The sequence below is a fragment of the Panthera uncia genome (genome assembly GCF_023721935.1).
Source record: "Panthera uncia isolate 11264 chromosome E2 unlocalized genomic scaffold, Puncia_PCG_1.0 HiC_scaffold_19, whole genome shotgun sequence".
Lineage (NCBI taxonomy): Eukaryota > Metazoa > Chordata > Mammalia > Carnivora > Felidae > Panthera > Panthera uncia.
In genome coordinates, this window is record NW_026057588.1 from 13,984,796 (window position 1) to 13,999,321 (window position 14,526).

Here is a 14,526-nt window from a genome sequence, read left to right on the forward strand (position 1 = left end):
AGGACTGGTATGGACTAGGAACGCTTTTCAGAGCGGAGACTGCTGCACGGACTACTCCTCCGGCAGGAGGGGCAGTGGGCAAAGTGTTCCAGATGGAAGAACCTGCACGGGCAAAGGTCAAATGGTGCGTGGAAGGTCCTTCCCTGTGTGCAAACTGAAAGGCACTATTGTGGCTGAATTTAGAGGTGGAGCAGTGAAATGACCCCCAGGAACGTGACAGGGTCCTAAGACAATCAGCACTAGCAAATGGTTTTATACCGAAAGGGTTAAGTTTGGGTTATTGAAATTCCTCCGGCATCGTAAAGGCCCGAGGTGGAGAGGAATAAGGTATAGTGGTGGGGACAGAGCTGCACTGGCAGCTGCCCCTCTGTCTAGGTCTAGCCTTCGGGCGCAACTCACAGCATGTTAATAAATACTTGGGGTACTGCAGGCCTTCGCCCGTTTAGAGGGTCGCCCCGCCTACAGAGACGCCTGAAAGCCTGTTCGCGCCTGCGCTCTCGCTTCCGATCCTTTCCTTGACTGCGCCAAAGAGCGCCTCCCGGCCTGGGGAGGGCTTCGCCTTTTCACCCAATCAAAACCCACCGGTGGTCCTACTGTCTAGTGAGGGGACCCTTTCCACTCTTCATTGACTAATCGAGTAGAGACGAACAAGACGGGCATCTGCAGTGGCCACTAGAGAGTGGCAAAAGGGAGGGGTTTCCTTTTCTCCTCTCCGAGTGGCGCGGGAAGGTAGTCGCTGTGACTGGAAGACTAAGAAGTTTCGGCTTGAGGGATTAGTGAGGAAGCCAATGAAAGTGGAAAGAAGGCGGCGCTGTTCAGGCGAGTGGGGAGCGCCGTTCCTATCAGGTGCTCCAAAGGAGGCCAGGCTGTGCCAGAAACCCGACCTATCAGATTGGAGTTTATTTTAAGGCGGTGGGATTGGCGAAATGACTGGCAGAAAGCACTCGCCTATAAGGAGTGTTCCAGACAAACGAGGGCGGGCCGTCCTGCAGAACGGCGTGGGCTGTATCCAATAGGTGCGCAAGGCGTGCGGAGGCTTCCCCTCCCCCCTTGGCGGGACCAGTGGCTCCCCCTATCGGGTGGGGGCGGCGGGTGACAGGCGTGTCCCTCCCCCAATGAGAGGCGGGGGGAGGCGGGTTCTGCGCCGCCATGTCGCGGAGGCTGCTGCCCCGGGCGGAGAAGCGGCGTCGGCGGTTGGAGCAGAGGCAGCAGCCGGACGAGCAGCGGAGGCGGTCGGGAGCGATGGTGAAGATGGCGGCGGCGGGCGGCGGAGGCGGCGGTGGCCGCTACTACGGCGGCGGCAGTGAGGGAGGCCGAGCCCCTAAGCGGCTCAAGACGGACAACGCTGGCGACCAGCACGGAGGCGGTGGCGGCGGCGGTGGAGGAGCCGGGGCGGCGGGCGGCGGCGGCGGGGTGAGGCCAGGGTCTTAGGCGCCGGGGACGGCCGAGAAGGGAGGGAAAAATTTCCACCTTGAGGGTATTCATTTGGTGGGGGGGGCCTCTGCGCACGCGCCCAGGCCCTCGCGCTGTGACGGGGTGGGGGAGGGGCAGGCGTTGGGCAAACGGCGGGGTTTGCGCGAGGACAGGCGCTTGCGCGTGCGCGCTACTCTGAGCGGGGGTGTGGGAGGCGGAGGAAGTAGCTCGCGCTGCGGGCGGCGCAGTGCGCAGGCGCCGCGGGCTGGGGTGTGGGGGCCAGGCACGCGGCCGGGCCGTTTTTTTTCCTTTATCGTTTAATTCACGGCCCTCATGCGCAAGCGCACTTCTTCTCCTCGGGCCTCGTGGGCGGTTGTGGGGGCGGGGGTGGCACCGCGTGAGCGGGGAATGGGTGGGCGGTGGCCTTTTCCGCGCTTGGGTGGGGAATTCTGCCCGATCTCTGTTTAATCCATGTAGTGTCATAGTTTGTCTCAATAGAGAAGTTGATCTTATTTGAGGCTGTTCCCCCAGAACGGAATGTGTCCCCATTTTTGTGGGCAGTGAACACCGGAAGGAAGGCTTGTGGAAGGTCTTTTTTAGCCGTTTGGGAATTGAACTAACTTTGGAACGGCCACAAGTTTGCTTACAATTTCCGGGAGTTAACTGGATGCATGCAGTTGGTTTGCTGAACCAAAATGTTCCCTGAGGGTGAGAGTGAACGTTTTTGGTCTCCTAGTCGGAAAGGACCACCATTTGTTCCTCCTGGCTCGGAGCCCATTTCCTCCTCATGAAGTCCTCTCCCGTTCAGCCATTTGCAGGGTTTTCCAGGGTTTCGTGGTGATCGGTAGCTGTGATTTACTAGTGGTTTAATCTGTGCCAGGCCCTGTTGCACACTATTAAAAAAATACCCTAACCAGATCTTTAAGAGTTCTTTCTGTGTGAGCTACAGGGCGGTATTAACAATTCTGGACTTGTAAAGATGAAGTAAACTTGTTTAGATCTTGTAGCTAGTGGGGGGGGAGGGGACAGGATTAGAATTTATGGGCAATGGAACTGCAAACCGCTGAGCTGGTAACCATCATCAGGCGGGTGTGCCTCTTGTGGTTTGTGTGGTTCATTCCTGAAATAGGATCCAATTCTGCCCCTGTTCCACGGGCTTCTGCTTGGTGGCTCTCAGACAGGAGGTTGGGCCCAGAGCCCAGCAGACACTAGAAAGTTACTTTTCTCCTGATTTCGGAAGACTGCTCTGTGTGTGTGTGGTGTGCGTGTGTGGAAAGATGCTTCTTGCAAGGGAATGATCTTGGTTTTTAGCTGCTGTGGGTTGGAGTTTCTTTTCTTTCTGAAGGACCTTTTTTGTCTTTTTCTTCAGGCTGGCCTAGGCAGTATTTTCCAACACAAATTTTGGTGGGTTATTAAAGACTAGAAGCAGTCAAGACTGCCCTGGCTTTCACAGCTTCTGGGTCACGGGCTGTTTTACCATGACTGGACGTGGGGATGAGTGTGGGGAACAGTAATACTTGGCTGACTGATGTTGGCAACTTGTTTCACTGGGCGGGAAAGGGCAAAGAGACGGTTGGATGCAGCGGGAGTGTTCTGATTCAGATTGCAGCAGGGTAGCGTTTGAGCCCTTCTTGCAAACTGCTGTCCCCTCTCCATCCCAGCCTTTCCCAGGGTTTCCTTGATGGGTGGAAAGAGAAAAGTTCTAGGAGGAATGTAAGGTGTGGGACATGCTTTGTTCTCCATTCTGCCTTCCTCAGAAGCTGCAGCAGGAACCATAGGGATAGTAGCCACCCACTCAGGGCCTGTGCTTAGCTGGCCCCAAACCCTTTTAGGCTGATTGGTTTGTATGGCCATTCTTTGTTGTCTGCCCTGTGTGACACTTAAGTGTCTCATCGGATGAGGTCCCCAACAGCACAGAGGGCAGTGGGCCACCATCTTGTACAGCAGGAAATGAAGTGATGTTGTTTTCCTTTCTCAGGAGAACTACGATGACCCACACAAAACCCCTGCCTCCCCAGTTGTCCACATCAGGGGCCTGATCGACGGAGTGGTGGAAGCTGACCTTGTGGAGGCCTTGCAGGAATTTGGACCCATCAGGTACTCCTATCAGAGCCCCGGGGTTGGACATAAAGAAGTCACCTCCTTAGTGTCCTATGCATTCTTAATTTCTGGTTGGAAGTGAGGTGGCCGGTGTGGCCCAGGGTCCTTTGGCTGTGTCCTGGGACTCCTCCACTCTTGGTTTTGGCTGTCATACTTGGGATCAGGTTTTAGTAAGTTCCATGTCTTTGTTGTTGTCTTTTTTTTTCTCCTCCTGCCTGTAGTTTCTAGGCAGCAGTCTCCCCTTCAGTGAGTAGTTACTAAGTAGTTACTAAGTGTATTTGTCACACTGTAGGTGCTGGAAATAGAGTAGCAAATGAGATGTCTTGGGCCCCTCCCAGATAGCTGCCTACGCAGAGTGGTCAGCACTGTGATAGGAAAGTCCAGGAGCCCATAGAAGGCATGTGACTCAGTCAAGGGAGGAGGGTTCAGGAAGGAAGGCTTCTCAGAGGAGGTGGTACCATCTCTTTTGTCTGTTGTGCCACTTAGGCGCAGGGTGTTGAGGTCAGGAAACCATGATGAAGGTGTAGAGGGGTCAAGAGACAGGAGTCAGTTCACGGAAAGTGGAACGTCTTCCTCTTGCCTGTGTTCTGGGAGGACTGAAACCTGTGTTCTCTCTGCCAGCTATGTGGTAGTAATGCCTAAAAAGAGACAAGCGTTGGTGGAGTTTGAAGATGTGCTGGGGGCCTGCAACGCTGTGAACTACGCAGCCGACAACCAAATCTACATTGCTGGCCACCCAGCTTTCGTCAATTACTCTACCAGCCAGAAGATCTCCCGCCCCGGGGACTCGGACGACTCCCGGAGCGTCAACAGCGTGCTTCTCTTTACCATCCTGAACCCAATCTATTCAATTACCACGGTGCGTGCCAGCGAGCCTCGTTTTAGATGCTTCTGTGAGATCTTCCTTCTTCCCTTCCTGTCCCCTCATCTGAGCCAGATTGACCTGCCAGTGCCCTTTCATCTTGCCCGTGTGCTTTTTACAGGATGTTCTTTACACTATCTGCAATCCTTGTGGCCCCGTCCAGAGAATTGTTATTTTCCGGAAGAATGGCGTCCAGGCCATGGTGGAATATCCTTTGTTGGGGGAGGGGTGTTCTTTGAGGTGGGGGGCTCTTACAAGGCTCTGCAGCGTTCTGTCCTTTGAACCAGTGTGGAACTTCTGAGTGCTTGCCAGATGCCTTCATGGAGTCCCCAGTCTGATGGGAGGGGTCGTTAATAAACAGTCTGCAATGTAGTGTGGAAAGCTCAGGGTCAGAAGTGCGGTAGGGGTAGAAATGGGGGGCTGGCAATGACCAGGAGACCTGACAGGGTGGATCTATTTCTGTGAGGAGGTAGGAGCTGGTGTTCAAGACAGGAACTGGTTTCTGCCAAGGTCCTCAGGTGGGCGGGAGCTTAGCCTTAGGAGGAAGCAAAAGGCCTGCCGCCTGACGGGGTGAGGGTTCACTGCAGGTGCTGAAAGAAGTCAGTAGGGCGTCCTGCGTAGTGCTCTAAAGCATGGGTCAGGGTGCAGTGGGAAGCCGCTGACAGAGCTCCGAGGCAGGAGCATCCTCTGGTTGATGTTTCAGAGGTTGTCCAGCTTTGGTCAAAGCACATGGCACGAGTAGGAGAGGACTGGGCTAAAGAAGAAAGTGGCTAAGCCTGGGGTGGTGGCAGAGGGGGCTGGCTGCCACTCTGGGCCGGGAGTGCAGATGACAGGAACTCTGGGCAGTGGCGGCCCACCCACGCAGCCCTCCAGCTCACCTCCATGCAGGCGGCTGGTGACTGGGCAGTGAACTGATGATCCCAGAGCGCGTCTGCAGTATGGCCTTCGGGTGCTCCCTCGTCCTCCCTTTCTGGGACGACTTAAAGCCCTTCCCAGAGAGCACCCATCCCGCGGTTTTCCTTAACTGTAGTCACATTTGATTCTGTGCAGAGTGCCCAGCGGGCCAAAGCCTCACTCAACGGGGCTGACATTTATTCGGGCTGTTGCACTCTGAAGATCGAATATGCAAAGGTAGGTCTGGGAAATGACTGCCCCTAGTCAACTTCCAGAGGAGCTGGGGCCTGGCTAATTTCAAGCTGTGTCTCGTTCTGCAGCCTACACGCTTGAATGTGTTCAAGAACGATCAGGATACTTGGGACTACACAAACCCCAATCTCAGTGGACAAGGTAATCCTGACGGCCACTTTGTTCTAAACACACCCGCCTTGCCTTCACTTGACTAGCGCACCTCATAGACCCGGGCTCAGGGTTATGTAATGCCATTGGGCTCCCTGTGGACATGGGAGGGCCTGGGGGGGCGGTCAGTTCTTGGAAAAGACACCCCAATGGGAGATGGTGAATGAAGGGGCCTCTGTAGGTTCTAGTTGCTGCTGGGGGCCCTTTGATGTGGCGGAGGGTGTAGAGCCAAGGCAGAGGCTCGGACGGGGTGGGGAGCAGGCCCTCACTGAGCACAGGGCATGGCGATGGCTTATAAACCATAGCGGCTCCCAGGTGGATTCTGCTGCTTCCCTTCTGGGACCCTGCTTAGGGTCACTGACTCCATTCTCACCGGGCCAGGAATGGTGCTCTTGCTCTCCACTACCGAGAGGGTCTGCTGGTGGGGGGAGGGGCGGGGAGCAGCCGGGGGAGGCGGTGAGGGCTCCTGGGCCCTCGGAGCAGAGCCTTTGAGCAAGTTGACCTTGCGGAGGTGAGACACCCCGGATTGGAGCAGGGCGGACACGCCTCACCTCACTTGTAGAGGGGACTCAGCATCTCTGCGGGGGGCCCAAATGGACAACCCCCTTCCTAGAATCTGTCAAGAATGGTCTGCCTTGGATAGGAGGGAGAGGTGGAGGATTGCCTTTGAACACCAGCCGCACCCCCTCAGCAGGACCGTCCATCTCTGTCTTGGTCTGCTACGTCGGACTAGGCCGCGGGCTGAGGGAGGAGGCTGGTCGCTGACCTCTCACAGGCTCTGGGGAGGCCAGAGGCCCCCGTTCCCAGGCAGGCCCGTCTTGCTCGCCCTTGCAGCTGGGAAGCAGTGGGCAGGGTGGGCTAGACTCTTCCCCAGGACCCTCACAATGGGCGCTGTGGGCATGGCCGCCCCTCCAGAGATCAGAGGCAAATTGGTGACCGAGTGAATGTACCAGAGCGGGCAATGGCATTACATGACCGCTAACAGAAACATGGCAACCAACCATTTCTTCTCCAAGGAACACAAATAGAAGATGTGCAGACCGGCAGGGGCTAGTGGCAGGGGCCGGCTGTGCATTGGTTTCGATGCCTCTCAGCTTTGGCCGCCCCGAGGCTGGGGGTCAAACACAAGAGCTGATGAGGTGACCTGGAGTGAGGCGGTGCTTCGCCACCCCTCGGGGACCGTACTTCAGCGGCTCTGCCTCTGCACATTGCTCACCAACACACAGGGTAGAAACCACTAGCTCTTCCTGGAGAGAACAGAACATGCAGCCTCCACCACGTCCCCAGAAACAGCCGCAGACTTGAGCTCACTACATCAAGAACACCACACCGTGCTCCAAGGAACAGCTACAAGCACAGAGACAGAGGCAGACAGAGACAAAGAGAGAAAGAGACGCAACATGGCAGCAGACACTGCTTTTTTATTAAACATTAAAAAGCCAAAATCCAAGCAAACTTGAACCCGAGAATGTACACAGAAGTAGGAAACACAGAGAACAGAGCTCTCCCAGCCAGCCAGCGGCGCTCTTTTCGGAGAACGTTTCATAGACTGAAGTAGATTCCATGGGCCTCCAAGACAATAGGATCCTCTCTCCATTCCTCGCCATATGGGTTGGTTTTTGGTTTTTGTTTTTGTTTTTAAGTCCTTTGGTTTGGGGAGGGCCTTTTTTTTTTTCTTTTCTGTTTTGATATTTTTATTTTTTCCGCAGTCATCGGCTGCCAACATAATCTGCACCAACCGGAGATCAGAAACCAAAAAAAAAAAAAAAACAAAAACCAAAAAAAAAAAAAAAAAAAAAAAAAAAAAAAAAAAAAAAAAAAAAACCAGATCTAAAACCAGACAGCCAAACAGCTCAGAGGTACACAGTTACCTGCTGGCGGGTAACCGGGCGCGCTCCCAAGGCCAAAAGCGCGGGCATAGTGGGGCCACTGGCACACTTCACAACCAGGAGACACGCACACGGAGCGCTACACAGCCAGAAGCACCGCACCACCGCACTGCAGCACACAATGTGAGGAGGTGACAACACGGAGGGACACTACCCACTTCATACACCTTTATTTTCCACTTTTCTGGTATCTTCTGAGGACAGAACATCTGTGAGCCATTTTTGATTTAATCAAAGCATTGACTTTTAAAAAACAATTCTTAAAAAAAAAATTGTAGCGGATGTGTACCGTAACTTGTATTTATGACTGTAAAACCATGTGATGCAGGGTCGCAGTGTATGTTTGATGGGACGCCATCTTTCAGAACTGTGCTAACTCACTGTTGAAGCGTCCAATGGTAAGAGAAAATACAGATTTGTTTTTTGTGACAAATGGACATTGTACTCTGTACTTCTGCTGTAAGTAGCCCTTTTCCATCTTTGTAATGACTGATTGTTGAAAACAAAAACCCAGGCTGGGTGGCAGGAAAGGGCAGTTGGTCTCGAGCCGTGGGGTTTGGAGTCTGCCAGACCTGGGTTCAAATCCCGGCTCAGCCGCTAACTTGCTTTGTGACCTTGGGCCAACACGTGTCTTAACTGCTCAGTTGAAAGTTAAGCGCTCAGGTTCCTTATCTGTAAAACGGGGCTGAAATAGTACCTACCTCATAGGGTTGTTGTGAGGAATTTCAGAAGCGGTGATGTCTGTAAAGCACTTAGCACAGTGTCTGGCGCTGAAGCGTTAAATTCATGTAGCGACTATGAGTCGCACCTGGGGTCTGGGGTGGATCTGCGCCATCGTCCGGGTCTGAGAATGTCGATGCCTTGTATGCGACTGCTCAACTGAACTGGTTCTGATGTTGCCCTGCTCGTCCTTTCCTACGGTCCCTCTCCTTGGGTCTGATGTGACGGGGAGGGATTCGGGTGGGGGGAGGACCAGAGTTGAGGAAGAAGGGGCCCAGAGAGCTGGGTGGGCCGAGAGCCCCTAGAACCTTGGGACTTCCGGGGCCAGATTTGATCTTCTGTCCGTCCTGCCCTCCCTTGGTTGTCCGCCTGCTCTTCGCTCCTCTCCCTTCACTGGGAGTTACTTTAGAAATCTGTTGTCGGCCTCCGTGACCTGACAGCTTCCGTAGCATCCGCAGGCTTCCCAGAGGGCCCCAGAGCTGGGCCTCCCATTTGGGCCCGGGCAGGGGAGAGAGCCCACAGGCAGGCCTCATCCTTCTCAGAGAAAGGAAACCAGCTGCTCCGTATGGGCCGAGGAAGGGAAGTCTGGGCTCCAGCCTTGAGGCTCGGGCTTCATGCCCACCCGGGGTCAGGCCACAGGAAGGAGGCCCCAGCAGCTCGGGTGAGGAAGGGAGGGTTTGCCTAAGGCTTGCAGGAACCAAAGGACTTTGAGGTTAGCCCCTAGTCAGGAGGGAAGACCCCTTTTTTCCAAGTTAGGCTCTGACTCTCTTCTCTGTCCACAGGTGACCCTGGCAGCAACCCTAACAAACGCCAGAGACAGCCCCCTCTCCTGGGAGATCACCCCGCAGAATATGGTGAGGGCAGGGGGTTCCCCTCCGTGGACTCCCGTGGCTCATGTGCCCCTGCCCGCCGCCCGCCGCGCAAATTCTCACCCGTCCTCCCTCTCTTTCCTTCCCACCCCCCAGGAGGGCCCCACGGTGGGTACCACAGCCATTACCATGATGAGGGCTACGGGCCCCCCCCACCTCACTACGAAGGGAGAAGGATGGGCCCACCAGTGGGGGGTCACCGCCGGGGCCCAAGTCGCTACGGCCCCCAGTATGGGCACCCCCCACCCCCTCCCCCACCACCCGAGTATGGCCCCCACGCCGACAGCCCTGTGCTCATGGTCTATGGCTTGGATCAATCTAAGATGAACTGTGATCGGGTCTTCAATGTCTTCTGCTTGTATGGCAACGTGGAGAAGGTGAGCTCCTGTGCGGTGCGTCGTTTTCCTCGTAGACCTGGCAGGCCCGAGCCTCATGCTCTTCCCGTGGGAGAGGGAGCCTGGCTAGGGGCAAGCTGGTAAAGAGAAGGAACTCACTTAGGCAGGGGACCAGCTGCAGGCATTTTGTTTGGCCCTCACCGTGTGGGTGTGGTTATCTCATTCATTGGGGGTGTTGACCAGAACATTTTAAGACCAAAGCGCTGATACTTCATACTACAAGGATGTGATTTATAAAACTTCATATGGCTAAAGATCGTCGAGTGAGGATTTTCTCCAGAAAACTTAAGATGATCTGGCAACACCGGGCCTTCCTGCCTTGCCTGTGTGACAGGTGGCTGTTCACCTCTGACCAGGTGGCCTCTTTCCTCTCTGTCAGACCCTTCTGAGTCCTGGAGGCGTCTGAGCCTGCGGCCCCTGGCCTAGCCTTAGCGGCCAAGTGCAGGTTGAGCGTTCCCTTGTGTGTCTGGCACTATTAAGAGTGCTTGGCGTGTAGTAACTTGCATTGCACTAGAATCCTTAATTAGACAAACAGGGGAATGAAGGCACGGAGGGTGATAACTTGCCCAGGTTCACAGGCTTTTATGTGGGAGCGGGACTCCCGAGCCAGAGAACTGGGCTTTAGTGCCTCTGTTACCAATTTTTACTGTCTTTAATGCTATCACCCACAGAGAGACTTTTTTGTTTTTAATGTATTTTTGAGAGAGCAAGCGCACACCTGAGCAGGGGACGGAGAGGGGCAGAGAAGGGGACGGACAGGAGCCAAGAGAGCCGGATGCTTTATTTTCTTGCCATGCCCCCTGGCTTTTGTTGTGCTTGTTAAGTGGTGCACGTTCCCGGGGTCACGGCCTGAGGTTAGAGAAACACGGTTGAGCTGAGCACTCACTGTGGGTCAGACCCGCTTCTCCGTTCTCTTGAAACATCATTCACGAGTGAGGAGGTGGAAGCCTCGCTCCAGAGCCAGGAGTTCTTGCTTCGAACTCGCTCCGAACGGGTGGCGCAGGGTCCCTGGAGGTCGGGCGATGGCGCTGATCACGGGTGCCGTCCTCCAGGTGAAATTCATGAAAAGCAAGCCGGGGGCCGCCATGGTGGAAATGGCTGACGGCTATGCTGTGGACCGAGCCATCACTCACCTCAATAACAACTTCATGTTCGGGCAGAAGCTGAACGTCTGGTAGGTACTTCGTCTCTTCAGGCGTGGGAATGTCGGCGAGGAACCGCGAAAGAAGGGACGTGGGATGTGGCTGCTCTGGAAAGGGCCTGGCAGAGGAGCACAGCGAGGCTGGCTGCTTGTCCGGGCAGGAGTGGGGTGTGGTGGGAACACTCCCCAGGGTTCAGCTGAAGCAGTGGGAAAAAGTGTGTGGGCCTCGCCTCTGCTGTGGAGCGATGCCCCCTGGGGCGCACGGCGTCTGCAGACTGGAACGAGGCGCCGGTGGAGGGCCTGGGGTCTGACAAAGAGCTCCCCTTCTCCGGTACAGTGTCTCCAAGCAACCAGCCATCATGCCCGGGCAGTCATACGGGCTGGAAGACGGGTCCTGCAGTTACAAAGACTTCAGCGAGTCCAGGAACAATCGGTTCTCTACTCCAGAGCAGGCAGCCAAGAACCGCATCCAGCACCCGAGCAACGTGCTACACTTCTTCAATGCCCCTCTGGAGGTGACCGAGGAGAACTTCTTCGAGGTGGGTGCTGTGGAGTTGGTCCTTCACCACAGCCATCTGAATAGGCTGTTTGTTCTAGCCTTCCAGCAAATCTCTGTGGAGCCCCTGCTCTCTGCCAGGCCCTGGGTTGGGTCCCAGGGTTGCGGCAGGGACCAGGATAGACAGGCTGAGACTGACACCAGACTTAGTTTGCATTTCTCACAAGCGAGGATGGGCGGCTTCTTTGCTGGAAAGGATTTCTCCTCTCCTGGTGTTACAGAGCGGTGGTCAGAGTCCAGTCTCAAACATCCACGTTGTCAGGCCCTTCGGGGGCTAGATAACATCAGAGGGGAGGAGCCTGTGAAGGCCTAGTTTGAGGAAACCAGGGCAGTGAGGGCGGAGGGCTGAATGGCACGGATGGACTTCAGACCTTGTCGTGGCCTCAGACGTTGCTGTTCAGTTCAGCAACACAAGTGGCTGGAGACGGGAATTTTAAAAAGCAGGTTCTCCGTTGTTGGCAACGTAACGGTAATAGTTACTACCATAATGACGATAGTTAACTTTAATAAAAACATAGTAAGAGGAGTGTGTCTAAACACGTTTTGGGGGGCGCCTGGGTGGCGTAGTCAGTTAAGCGTCCGACTTCAGCCAGGTAACGATCTCGCAGTCCGTGGGTTCGAGCCCCGCGTCAGGCTCTGGGCTGATGGCTCGGAGCCTGGAGCCTGTTTCCGATTCTGTGCCTCCCTCTCTCTTTGCCCCTCCCCGTTCATGCTCTGTCTCTCTCTGTCCCAAAAATAAATAAAAAACGTTGAAAAAAAAATTTTTTTAAATAAAAAAAAAAAATAAACACGTTTTGGGTCATGGGCCACCTTAGAGTATGTTGTGTGATCAAAGCTTAGAAATGCTCCAGGAAAATTGTAAGTGCTCCCCGTCCGGGGCTGCTTGAATCCTGCGACGCGGTACTCCTGTTTCTGAACGTGTTTTCTATCTCTTGCAGATCTGCGATGAGCTGGGAGTGAAACGGCCATCTTCTGTGAAAGTATTCTCAGGCAAAAGTGAGTAAACGGCCCTTGCCTTTGTTCCCCACTCCTTGGTTGCGCATGGGCGGCCCCCTGCCTCCTGCTCAGGTCGGCCTAAAACCTCTGCATTGTGTCCAGGTGAGCGCAGCTCCTCAGGGCTGCTGGAGTGGGAATCCAAGAGCGACGCCCTGGAGACTTTGGGCTTCCTGAATCATTACCAGATGAAAAACCCAAGTGAGTATCTGTGTGTCCTGCAGCCGTTCCCTTCGTGGCCCGATGGTAGGCTGGCTTCGGGCCAGAGCCGACCTTCGTGCCACCAAAGTAGGGCCCCCAGAGATCTCTTCACCATTCGTGACACGGGCAGGGGGACCTGGTCGCCAGGAGATTAGACCGATGGTCCCCACGGGAGGACCAGGCCGGCTGTTGGCTGCCACCCACTCTGCCAGCCTGAGACTTACTCAGACTTGTCCCCTTGGGACTGGCGTTCTGTGCGTCAGAAGCTGCCAGTAAACACCCAGTAGTGCCTGTCACAGAGGCTGGCTCAGTACCCAGGAAAGGGGCTATTCTGGCCAGCAGGTAAAAGGAGTCCGCTAAGGGGCTGGGACTAGGATTCTCCATGGAATCGAAGGAAGAGAGGAAAGCGCCTTCAGTATTGGGCTTGTTGTTTAAGTCTGACATTGGGCAGTGATCAGGTAGATTCCCTGCAGTCAGTCTGCAGAAATGGAGAGATGGGCAGAAAGAGGGGGTGCTGGGTGGTTAGAGCCTCTGGAGAGGGGCCCAGATGAATCTTTCTTTTTTCTGTCTCGCAGATGGTCCGTACCCTTACACCCTGAAGTTGTGTTTCTCCACCGCTCAGCACGCCTCCTAATAGATGCCTAGGAAGAGCCCCATCTGAGCAGGAAAACATTTCTCTTTCCTTTATGCTGTTTGTTTTGGGTTTTTTTGTTGTTTTTTTGGGTTGTTTTTTTTTTTTTTTTTTTTTGCAAAAGTTCCTGTATTCCTTTTTTTAAATGCTAGGTTAGTAGGCTTAACCATAATGGAAACGCTGGAAGTCTGGAGGGGGAGGGGAAGGGGAACTGATATCTCCCAAGATTAACCTTCACTTTTTAAAAAATTATTGTACATGTGATTTTTTTTTTTTTTTTTTTTTTTTTTCCTGTTCATACATTTGTGCTGCCCGTGTACTCTTGGCACATTTCAATAAAATTGTTTGGAAAATACACTGCGTGCTTACTGGCATTTGAGGGTGTGTCCGCATCCCTCCCACCTGGTCCTCTGCTGCCCCAGAGAGAAGCTTGGGGGTCCAGGCCCACAGCCCCAGGAGGCTGCTGGGAGGAGGCGGGTCTGTTGAGGAAACTCTGGGAGGGCCGGAGGTGGTCTTAATGGGCCCTGCTGCCCAGCCCAATCTAGTTAGGAGAGTCACTTTAAAAGTAAATGTTGCTGAAATTTAAAACGTTGAGAGAGCAAACTACAAGCCTTAATCCTGCCGAGTCACCACGTGTTTTTATAAGGTTGGAAATTAAGACCTCAGATGAAGGTGAAAGTGTCCCCAATCCCTTTAACAATTCTTGGTGATTTATTTTTCCCCTTAAAAGTTCTATCTGGATGGGGGTTTTTGTTTATTTTCAGAGCAGGAGTTGGGGAGGGGCAGAGATGGGGCAGAGGATCAGAAGCGGTCTCTGGTAACAGCACAGAGCCCAATTCTGGGCTCCCAACTCGAGCCGAGCCGTGAGATCATGACCTGAGCCCAAGTCAGACTCTTCATGGACTGAGCTGCCCAGGCACCCTGAGGGTTTCTTTTAACAAAATGCCCCATGCTGAACAGTGTTGTGTGTCATACCTCACAGCTTCCTCCTTTACCCCTTGCGCAGTATCTCCTGGGGACGGGCCCTAAATTACCTGATTCTGAAGGTGAAATCTAATCTTTGGCTCCTGTAAGCATTGCAGTGTGATGGGTGCTCTCCCAATCCTTGTAGAGGAACCTGTGTGGGGGGTGGGGGGTGGGGCCTGGCAGGCGGTAGGGTGGGAGGAGCCTACTTGAAGGACCTTGACTCCCGCTGGAGGGAAGTCTTCCCAGAAGAACAAGTGAAAAGCACAGTTAATTGTGCCTTGTCTGGCACGTGCGCTTGAAAAGGAACCCACGGGCGGTGGGCTGGCCACTTGGAAGAGCACGTGACCCAGTCTTAGGTTTGTAAGTTTGAGGCCCCCATTTGGTGTAGAGATTATTTAAAAATAAAATCTTAGCGGGGTGCCTGGGTGGCTCAGTCAGTTAAGCGTCCGGCTTCAGCTCAGGTCATGATCTAGCAGTGCATGAGTTGGAGTCCC

At 54.3% G+C, this 14,526-nt stretch overlaps 1 protein-coding gene across 3 annotated transcripts; it reads left to right on the forward strand.

The window, feature by feature from the left end:
• The first annotated feature begins 1,134 nt into the window (after nt 1-1,134).
• On the forward strand, nt 1,135-13,421 carry HNRNPL (heterogeneous nuclear ribonucleoprotein L). Of its 3 annotated transcripts, none has more exons than XM_049621316.1 (13): nt 1,135-1,413; nt 3,392-3,510; nt 4,135-4,372; nt 4,497-4,582; nt 5,410-5,506; nt 5,590-5,662; nt 9,063-9,134; nt 9,246-9,526; nt 10,597-10,718; nt 11,023-11,224; nt 12,180-12,237; nt 12,340-12,435; nt 13,011-13,421. In XM_049621316.1, the coding sequence occupies exons 1-13, from the start codon at nt 1,150-1,152 to the stop codon at nt 13,067-13,069; spliced, it is 1,767 nt and encodes a 588-aa protein (XP_049477273.1). In that variant the 5' UTR covers nt 1,135-1,149; the 3' UTR covers nt 13,070-13,421. The 3 variants fall into 3 exon arrangements, with proteins under 3 accessions (XP_049477273.1, XP_049477272.1, XP_049477274.1); XM_049621317.1 differs by lacking the exon at nt 1,135-1,413 and adding an exon at nt 1,830-2,121; XM_049621315.1 differs by having other exon boundaries at nt 9,063-9,526.
• Nucleotides 13,422-14,526: the final 1,105 nt, after the last annotated feature.